General features: G+C 46.5%; 1 protein-coding gene across 1 annotated transcript; it reads left to right on the top strand.

The window, feature by feature from the left end:
* Positions 1 to 4,392: 4,392 nt before the first annotated feature.
* LOC116544642 (sodium- and chloride-dependent GABA transporter 2-like) lies at positions 4,393 to 4,632 on the top strand. The gene has a single exon (XM_032271183.1). It carries the CDS (start codon positions 4,393 to 4,395, stop codon positions 4,630 to 4,632), a length of 240 nt encoding a protein of 79 aa, XP_032127074.1.
* The last annotated feature ends 6,281 nt before the right edge of the window (positions 4,633 to 10,913 follow it).

The raw sequence follows: 10,913 nt of genomic DNA, 5'->3' as shown, positions 1-10,913 counted from the left end.
CATTTATCTATCAGTGGTTGTGAAGCTATTTTCTATTTTCTTTAACTTTTGTCAACGTAAGCAGAATAGAAAACCTACCATAGCTATTCCCACTTTATAGCGGAAAAAGAAATTGGGGATAACAAAGATTTGGAGAGGAATAAAATAGTAGTCAAAATGGTAACATGGCAGCAGCTATGTAAAAACAAAAGGGTTGGTAAGTAAAGCCAACGTTCCTTAATACAAGAGCAGCAACTCACAGCCAACTCAGGGTAAGCCTGATGAAGTCCTTATCACTGACAGACTTTCCTGAAAACTGGAAATTGCGACTGTTTGCGTATGTGAAGACACAGAAGGGCTGTGCAACATTGCCAAAGGCTGAATGGTATCTGAGAAAACACCAGTTATCTGGTAATTTCAGATTACAAATGCCAAAGTTTATAATGCTTTGTAGGCCATTAGCAAGTACCACTCAATGATAAGTAAAAATGGAAGTCAGTAGCATTGCTTTGAAGATGGTCTTTTTTTAACATGAGTTTGTAGCCTGTCTCAGGATGCTTTTGGTTTATTGCTTTACACAGCTCAGTCTAACAGATGAAAGGTTGAAAGAGGAGAGGAACAGGGGCAGCTGAAACATAAGAATAGTAATTTCCAAGAAGCTTCTGGGAAGCTTTCCATGTATTACCATGCAATGTTTCCCTGCCCCTACCCCATGCCATAGAGTTAGATGAGGGATTGAGGAAATGGAAACTGCCTTAGACTCCCCCATACATCTTCCTTTCCTCACCTCTCTGTCATCTCAAGATGTCTCTATAACCTCACTCATTGCCACATCCCCGACCCAACTCATTCTCACAGTCTGGCCAGAGCCCAGCTTTGCTCAGGGGTCTCTCAGTCCTATCTCCTTCAAGAAGACTTCCCTGCTCACTGTGAATAATCCCTTAAGGGTGAATAAGTCCCATGATTTACAATTACTCATCATCTCCGGAAATCTCAGGCTAGAAAGTGACATACGCAGGACTCAGACCCCATATTCTCCAGTGTCAAGCATGAGCAGGTTTCCACTACATGCACTGTGCATGTGGCTGAGCTGGGACCCTGCCCTGTTCTAGACTCCAGCCTGGATCAACTGCTCTCACAGCTGCTCCGTGGGCTGTTCTGCAGGAAAACGAAGCTCCCTGGATGACCTCTACCTCGTGCTCACTGCCAGCTCCTTCACTTATGACAGATTTCAGGCTTTGCTTTATTTTAAACATTGGCACTTAACTTTCTCTATTGAGTTACAAATATTTTTAAGGGCTAGCATATTATTTTAAAATCCAAACAATATTGATAGAGTGGAGAAAAGTATCTCCCTACTGCCATCTCCTGATCTCAGTTCCACTCTGCAAATGTAACTACTATTAACTGTTTAGTGAAGATGTTTTTTCAGACTTTCTCCATATGTGCATAAATGTGTGTGTTTGGGAGGTTTTTCTGACATCTCAGAGTTCTGTAATATATCTCTCTTTTTCCCAAATCATTGTCCACTCCACATTACAAGCTGCAAAACGATCAGATAAATGTATTTTTAAATTAATCTACACAGGACCTGACCAAAGGGACACCTGTTCTTGGATTGAGAGGAGCACTTGTGTTGGAGACAGGGGTGGGAGATAGGAGCCCTCCAGAGAGACCTTGAGGTCACCAAGTGGGAAGAGCACATGAGTTCGGGGAAAGACCGCATGCTTCATAAGCTTACGACAAGTGGCCAGACCTGCCAGGGTGTGTGCACTCCCCAGACTGCAAAATCACTCCTGTGTGCATTGTCCAGTGGCCGAGGGGTGGGCAGAAAAGGGGAGGGGAGGCACAAGGGTGGAATGTGGGTTGGGCCAAGTTTAGAATTACAAGTGCCGCAGAGGCGTTCTGGAACCACACTTAAATAAACAGCACCTTCCCCTTCCACCTTAGATAATTCTTCTCCCCTGACTGGACCTCTGGCAGAAACTTCAACTAGGGTTCGAAATGTTTTCTTCTCTTTTTTTCTTCTGTTTCTGGGTCTCAGACTGCAGGTTGGTGGGGTCCATAGGACATACAACCAAATAATTTTTTTTTAATCCTCTCCTAGAAAATATACTTCTGACATTTATGTGTGCAAATGCAAAGACTGTATGCTATTTTCTTGAGTCTGAAACTTGGATGGCTATTGACTTAAGGGACAATGTGATTTGGAAAAAGAGAGTCCTAAGTTGAGAGGAAAGACCATTGGATTTAACTCCCAGAAAACAAAGTCTTTCTTCTCTGAGAAATGAGACAATGATCAACTCTTTGACAGGACTGAAAGAAAATGAAAATTTGAGTACCTGTTATTCTATTAAGTGCATATGTATATATATATGTACATTTCCTCATTTAATTCTTATATCTAAGTGCATTCTATCTATCATCTCCACTTTTACAGATGAGCAAACTAAGGCTCAGAGCCATTCATTAATTTCCCTGAAGTCAGGCATTGGTATGAGAAAAACTAAAGTTTGAACCTGGTCTCATCTGCTCTACAGCTCGTAGCCTTTCAGACACAACATGCTACCTCTGAGAAGCAACTCTAATGAGGCTGAGGGAGCCAGAAAAGGGCTACTGTTTCTCATAGGGTCTGGGAGGATGGAGAAGGGAAGACTTTCCATCGCTGGGAGAGTTCCATCAGCTGGTAAAGGGAGGGGAGACCAGCACAATCAGTACCTTAGACAACCTTCCCAAAAGGACCGAGGAGCCTTCTTAGAACCAGTTACTTGGATTTCTCCTTTGTAGTCCGCAATCTTTGGAGCTCATTCCCTAATTTATCAAATAAAAATAGATGCCTGCTGCTCTCTGACTTTCTAACTTTCTGAGTCAGAGCCACAGGAGAGTCTGTGGCCATAAGAAGTTACTGCTGAGAAAGTTCTGTTAACATGAATTTTACTTGAGGCTTAGAAAAAAGTCCATCTGCCTGCTTCTCCAGGAGAGGGGCCACTGTGCAAAATCAAGTCAGAGTCATTAGAAGATGCTTAGAGTAGACACACCACTGAAACTACACAGCCAATGTAGTCAAAGGGATGGAACTGAAAGAGCAGGGGCAGAGTGGGTGGAAGTCCTGGCTGTGCAATTTACTAGCTACATGGCAGCAGCCGTCACTTTATTTAAACTCTCTGAGCTGCAACCTCCTTATTTATAAAGTGGAGGTAATAATGCTTACATCTCAGGGTTGTAGTGAGAATGCAATGAAAGGAATGTATGTGAAGTGCCTAGCCTATAGTAGTTGCTGACTAAATGGGCGCCACATCCAGCCATCCTCACTCCCAGTAGTGGCCTGGAATGGGCCATTTCTGACAGTGAATGGTTGAAACTGTGACTTTTGATTTTATGTCATCTTCTCTACCGTCACAGACACCTGCATTTGTCAGCACCAGAAAAGAAAAAGAGCACATGGTTCATCCTTCCCTTGTGTTGATTTCAGAAAGACATAGAAGGAGTGCTTAGACATACCACCTCATTTTCTTCACAGTTCCTCTTTCCACTCACCTTCTCCCAATCCTTTGACAGGATTTTTTTTAAAACTGGCTTTCATTTTTATATGACAAAAGTAAAACATATTGTTTGATGTAAATGTAGAAAATATAGATAAGGAAATGTTCCTATAATCCAACTGCTGAAAGAGAAACATTTTGATGGACATCCCAATTGTTCTGTGCCTATAAATACTTTATAAAATATTTGTCAAGTGTGATCATACTGTATGTACTGCTTTTAGTATATATTGTGAACCTCCTTTTGTGTTGAATACCTATTTCTGTAACACAGGTTTTAATGATTGTATGTCCATTATGTGACCGTGCCATAATTTATCAACATACCTGTCATTTTTGACCATTTATGTACTTTCTGATTTTTTGCTGTTACAAACAATAAATATCCTAATGCTACACCTTTTACTCACAGTCACAGTTATTTCCTTAGGGTAAATTCCTGCAAGGGAAATTGGTGGCTTTGAGCACATGTAATATCCCATCCTTTCAATGTTCCCCAGCATATAGTGAAGAGACTGAAGCTCATGCAAATCCCGACGAGGCTGACCGCAGGGCAGCAGGGAGAACTTAGACAGCACAGGGGCCACAAATCTCAACCCAAGAGGGCCTTATAGTGGAAGTGAAGGCTGTCCTTCAGTACCAACCCTTTCTTCCTGAAACAGGAAAGGAATATATATTCTCAGTAGCAGCTGTCACCCAGTTTTACCAGTGAGAGATGCTAAGGAGGGCCTGGGTCTACAGGGAAGCGAGTGGAAATTCACCTCTTCCAGCGCATTCATTCCCTTATGGATTTGTTGGTAAAAGTAGGAGGAGGGCTTTACTTCTGGGGTTCCCACCAGTAACCAAGCATCCCATTTGTTTTCCAGGTGGGATGGATAGCAGGGTCTCAGGCACAACCAGTAATGGAGAGACAAAACCAGTGTATCCAGTCATGGAAAAGAAGGAGGAAGATGGCACCCTGGAGCAGGGGCACTGGAACAACAAGATGGAGTTTGTGCTGTCAGTGGCTGGGGAGATCATTGGCCTAGGCAATGTCTGGAGGTTTCCCTATGCTACAAAAATGGGGGAGGTGAGAGCCCTCGTGCCACGTCACCCACCCCTGGAAGGATGATACTTTCTTCTCCTGCACTTTCGGCCCCTCTGGGAGTTCCACAGATGTATAGAGGAGTTAGAAGAACGCTTACAGGTCATTAAGGACTCTCTGTAAGAGACTAAGACCTAGAGAGGTTACATGAGTAGCCCAGGGCTCTTTCTGTTTTAACGTGGCATCGTAGACATGTGAGCACAAGCTGGGATGAGGGGGATGAGAGTTTGGACTCTGGCTCTGCCACTCACACTCTGTGGTTTTGGACAAGTTACTTCAGCTCTCAGAGCATCAGTGGCCACCCCTGCAAGTTGAGATAATAATGCCTGCCTTTCAAGGTTGATGTAAGAGTTAGAGATAATGTCTGTAAAGAACTTAATAAATAGTGGTTTGTTGATGATGATGGTTGATACCAAACTGTTCTGTGGTCTTAAGATTCCTCAGCCTTGGCCTGTGTCTTTTTCCTACTCTGCTGGCACGGTGAGGTTCCCTGAGCCATCCATCACCCAACTGCTCTAGTGTAGGCCCCCTTTTTAAACAATTTCCCAGTACAAATGTGTGTGTGTTGTGGGCGGAGCATTACCTCCAGCTCTTTACTATGCCATCATTGGCTTCTCATTTCCCTCTCTTCCAGCCCCCTTGCGTAACTCTGCTATCCCCACACCAGTGACAGAAATTTTGCAACCACTAACCCACATTCAAGGAATTTTGTATCTCCATGGGAAGACCCAGAGTGGTTTCCGAAATACTGGAGGATTCTGGGTGGCCAGCGGGTTAGGAATATCCCCTTGCTGATGTGTAAAGCTTATGGGGTTGGGGCTCCCAGGTCTGATTATATAGTGAGACTGCATGGGGCCTGGAAGAACGTGGAATACGGAGGTAGGTGACCAGGGAAAATGATGAGAGGAGTGGCCAGTTCATGGGCCACAGGACTTGAAGTCTTTTAATGCAACACCTAAGCTTTTACAGGTGAGTAGGCGCTGCCGAATGCATGCAGCTTCAGTCTCACCATGATTTTGGAGACAGAAAGCCTTCAATACAGAGTGGAGGAGTTGGGGCTGGGGGAGAACACAAGAGCGATGCCCTGGGCCCATGGAGTCTGGGTCCCAGGTCTGTGGCTATTGGGGATTGGCCCTGGGTTGGAGGTTAACTTTAATGTTTCCAGAAGGATGGGAATGGGCTGTTGTGTCCCTTTTTCCTAGGAATTTCTGGCTGGTGGCCTGAAATCACAGGACTTTGCCCAGTTTGCACTGTGAGGGAAGAGAGAAGGACTACCCACTTTTTATCTAGTGCTGGATGCTCCATATGCTTGTTTAGGAATTTAGGCCTGAGAACCCTCCCTTTGGAGAATCAGGAGAGGCAGAGCTGGCCCAGGGCAAAAGCAGGAGACTTGGGAACTCAGCTGGCATTTGGACTCTGGGTCTGGAACCTGGTAACCAGCTTAGCTCCTCACGTGGTAGAGAGATGAGGAGGTGGGCAGCTTTCCCCAAGCCTCTCTGGAATTGGGTAAAGGTTGGCCTGGGAACTAGCAGGAATGGCACGAAGAGGTGGGAGCGAGTGCCTTCCAGGTCTAATGCAAACCACTGGCTGGCAGGGGAAAGTGGAGGGGAGCAGTGACTGGAGTACAGGGGACAAGGGGCTCTCCCCAGTCCTTTGTCTGGCAATGTTTGGGTCCGAGGGCTCTTTGGTGAGTCTGTGTGGGCCTGGGAATGTGTTGACTGTGTCTTGTGTATGAAAAGGGCACTCATGGCCCTTGGTTGTTCATGTGGGTCCTGTGTGGGGAGGTGGAGGCAGCAGGGTGGTGGAGACAGCAGGGTGGCAGCTGTGGCCTCCTTCTCCATGGGTAGAGCTTGCCTTCCAGCATGCTAATTCCAGTGGAGGGTCCTGACAGGTGTGGGAGTCCTGCCATCCAGTCAAGTCCTCTTTGTGTAACCCTTACACCACCTACCCATGACTTCTTCCCTTATCGAGTGCAGGGCCTGTGCACTCCTCTTCCCTGTTCACTGATGGATGACAGCAGCTGGAGAGGAGTGTTCTGAGGGACTAGGGAGCTGCAGGCAGGGGTCCAGGTTTGCTCTGGAGGACATGAGTCACCCAGGGCCACCGGCTGGGTTAGTCACCCAGGGCCACTGGCTACGTTAGTGAAACAGCTCCTTTGCAGAGGGAAGTGGGCTGATGAAGGGTGTGTGTGGTGAGTAGAGGATCCTAGACCTGCCTATTTCTGTGTTTTTTTTTTCTTTCGTTCCCAGCAGTTTAACCTTTCTGTCATCAGTTAACTCCTCTCACCTCCCAGGCAAAGCAAACTCCTACAGAGAATGGGCCCTTAAACTTCATCTTGTCATCTTCCTGTCTCTTTGCCTCTTCCTGAGAGAATCCTTTGCTGCTGATGTGGGAAGAAGGCTGGGGAGAATGGGGACCCTGTAGATTGCTTCCACCCCTTTCCTCCTGCTTTGGTGCTTTTATCTGAACTCACTATTCTCAGATTAGGGCCTGGGCTCCTGGGCATGGGAAGTGTGTTCTGAGCAAGCCCTGGAGAGGATGCTGGGGTACTCCAGGGTGTGCTGTTCTCCAGTAATGTATCCTGTTCTGGGCCCTTTCTTTAAATTCACAGCTCCAAGTAGCCGGTTTTGTGCTTGGTGGAAAGGGGAAGGTAATCAAGGAATTTGACAGTAGCAGTATTTGTTTAGTGAGAAGCGCAGGGAGGAAGAAGTCCTCAAAGCACAATTTTAGTTCCAAACTAAAAATGTAAGTGACGTCTTCTTTGATTTCCTCCAGCATCAACATCTGGTAGATCTAATTTGAAACAAGTTCCAGAGCAGGGAAAGGGCTGAGGCAAGGCTAAGACAGAACACGAGCAAACAGTTGAAAACCGTAGTCAAAAGGCAAGGAAGCTGAGAAGGTGATCCAGAGAACACATCTGAAATCAGAAGCAACAGGGAGGCTTTTAGGGAGGTGAGTGAGAGGGATGCCCACCTCCATCGTCTCCTAGGTAAATAATCTCCCTGCTGCCCAGGACCTGTGGCTGGGCCACCCCAAAGCACCTGCTTCACCCTACTGAATTTCCAGTCCTGTCGGTTGTCTCAGTGCATACCCATCCAAGCCCTGAGCCTGACTGTATTGTTCACCCACAAATACTTACTGAGTACGTAGCATATGCCAGGAATCGTTCCAGGTGGTTGGGATACATCTAGAAACAAACAGACCAATTCCCTGTCCTCATAGGGCATACATTCTAGAGGAGGGAGACCAACACCAAAGAGTAAATGGGATGAATAAGTAAATTAGATGGCATCCCAGAATTAGTGAGTGCTACAGGAGAAGCAGCAGGAGACCTAGGTAAAGGGGATAGGGAATGTGGGGTGTGGGTGGTGACAATTTTTAAAAGGGTGGCCATTGAGGGCATTTGAGCAAAGCATTGCCAGGAGTGAGAGGATTGGCCATGTGACTGTTGTGGCGGGGGGAGTGCTTTTCTCCAGGCAGAGGAAACGGGTGTTTAAACAAACCATGAGATGTGCAGGACCCGATCACTTCTCAGCTCCTCCACTGCTACCACCCATCTAAACAAATTAAGAGTTTTCACCTGAGAGCCTGGAAAGAAGGAGTTGCCATTCATTGAGATGTGGAAGCCATGAGAAGCCACGAGGGTTTTGTTGTGGTTGTTGTTTTATTATTTTTATATAGAGACTGGGTTTCACCGTGTTGGCCAGGCTGGTCTCAAACTCTTGGCCTCAAGTGATCTGCCCACCTCAGCCTCCGAAAGGCACAGGCATGAGCCACTGTGCCTAGCCCCAGAGGAGGAGGTTTTGAAGGGAAAATAAGGGGTGAATTTTGGGAATGTTGAGCTGAGGTGTTGCTTCTTCAGAAACTACCCACCCTCCCAGGCAAACCCCAGGCCCAGCCTCCCACAGCTGCTCACGTCTGTGCATGGGAAAACGTGCAGAGAAAGGAGGAAGGGTGTCAGTACCCTCAACCCAAGCTATGAGTTGGAAGCCTTAGGAGCCATGGTGGGCTGCTGTCCTCTCCTTGCCCCTCATGCAGCAAGCTGTATCCATCTCAGACCCCAGCAGGGACTTTCTCTACAACACCTCAGGCCTTTGGACATGCTGTCCTGTGCCTGTAATTCTCTTTCCCCTCACCTCACCAGCTCCCAGTCAACTCTAAGATCGTGGCAGAAACATCACCTCCTCCAGGCAGCCTTCCTTGACCTTCCCTGATAAGTCCAGCTGCTTTGACACACACTCATGGCACCTGCTCCAGCCCAGAGCAGCCTACAGCTTCAGTTTTGCTGGGGTATCAGGGTAGTCAGTGCATTTACAGAACTGAGAAGGCCTTTAAAGCCTTAATTTTGAAATTATTGTAAATGTTACATTCTACCATATAACAGCTATGTTTGTTTTAGGATAAAAACAATGTTTTAAAGTAATTGTTGTCTGTTAAATCGACACCTCTAGAATGAAGATACACCAGGTTTTACCTTATTGCTTCAAACCCCATCCCACCCATGCGCACTCCTAGGGTAAGAATCTTCCACTTTAAGAAGCACCATTGAAGGAATAGAAGGTGATAGCATTTGGTGGTTAGTCGGGGTCTGGTTGTAGAAGATTTTGAACAACAATTTAGTAACTTTAGACTTCATACTACTGTAGGCAAGCTGCAAGTCACTAAAAACATTTTTAAACAGGAGTGGAATTGAGAAGTGGAATTGCAAAAGCAGTCTTGGAAATATGGAGCAGGAAGCAGTGTGAAGGGTGCTTTGGTGGGGAGAGACCAGGAGCAAGCAGCCAAGTTGGATCGTGCGGTGAACCAGGCAGGGCAGTAGGGGCTTGGGCCTCAAGAGTGGTGATAGACATGGAGAGGACTAAGTCCATTTCCACCAGGCTCTAGATCCGGATCGTGTCCCTCCGTCCTCCTCTCACTTCCACCCTGACTCCCCTGCCCCTGGCTTTCCACAGCCACGCCATGGCACTGACCCAAGACTCTGAACGTCTGCTGGAGGTGCAGAAGTGGATTGGTGTCCTGCCTTTGGGGAGGGAGGTGAGGCTTCAGTGCTCTGAGGGCCTGGTGGGGCTGGCTGCTGCAAAGCCTTAGGGATTGACAGATGAGCTGGGAAGGGCAGACTGGGACAAAAAGTTGGGTTATCTGCTCAGAGGGGGACCTTGCATGCAACCCCAACTCTTGCTAAGAAGGAGTCGTCCAAGCCAGTGAATGTTTCTGAGTAGGGCCAGAGCTCTCCAGCGAGTAACAGAATGAGACCTAATCTTTAAAAAAAGAGACAGAAAGAGAGAAAGAGAGAAGAGAGAAACAGAGAAAGGAAAGAAAGAGGAAAGGGAAGGAAAGAAAGGAAGAATGAAAGAAAGAAAGAAAAGAAGAAAGGAAAAAAACCGTCATCTTTACCAAAAATACACAAATGCTGGGTCACATGTGTGAACCACAGTGCCCAGTCCATTTTTCTTTTTGTTTCTTTTGTTTTGTTTTGTTGTGTTTAACATTAGGTCCTACTCTGTTACCCAGGCTGGAGTACTGTGGCGCAACCTCCTAGGCTCAAGTGATCCTCCCACCTCAGCCTCTTGAATAGCTGAGACCACAGGTGCACACCACCGCACTTGGCTATTTTTTTTTTTGGAATTTTTGGTAGAGATTGGGTTTTGCCATGTTTCCCAGTGTGGTCTCAAACTTGTGAATCCAAATGATCTGCCCACCTCAGCCTCCCAAAGTGCTGGGTTACAAGCATGAGCCACTGTGCCCAGTCCATTTTTCTTTTCTTTTCTTTTCTTTTTTTTTCCTGAGATCAAGTCTCACTCTGTCACCAAGGCTGCAGTGGAGGGGTGTGGTCATGCCTTGATGCAGTGTCCATTTCCTGGGCTCAGACGACCCTCCAACAGACTCTCTTGAGTAGCTGGGACCAAGTTGGACACCAACATGCCTGGCTAAGCTTTTGTATTTTCGATAGATATGAGGCTTAACCATGTTTCTCATTCTGGTTTCGAACTCCTGAACTCAAGTGATCTACCCATCCAGGCCACAAAAATGTTGGGTTATAGGTGTGACCCACTGTGCCCAGCCATTTTTTCTTCTTATTATTATATTTTTGATTTTTTATAGAATAGGTCTTGCCCTGTAACCCAGGATGTTGTGCAGCAGTGTAATCACGGCTTGCTGCAGCCCTAACCTCCTGGGCTGAAGTGATCCTCTTGCCTCAGCCTTCTGAATAGCTAAACCACAGGTACACACCTCCACATCTGGCTATTTTTTTGTATTTTTGATAGAGATGGGGACTTGCCACGTTGCCCAGTCTGGTCTCAAACTCC

This window comes from Sapajus apella, unplaced genomic scaffold, assembly GCF_009761245.1.
Source record: "Sapajus apella isolate SASKATOON/1434 unplaced genomic scaffold, GSC_monkey_1.0 scaffold225, whole genome shotgun sequence".
Taxonomy (NCBI): domain Eukaryota; kingdom Metazoa; phylum Chordata; class Mammalia; order Primates; family Cebidae; genus Sapajus; species Sapajus apella.
This window is presented reverse-complemented; position numbering and strand designations above follow the sequence as displayed.

Coding starts and splice junctions, on each gene's coding strand:
- LOC116544642 (XM_032271183.1), top strand. CDS start 4,393: ATGGATAGCAGGGTCTCAGGCACAACCAGTAATGGAGAGACAAAACCA.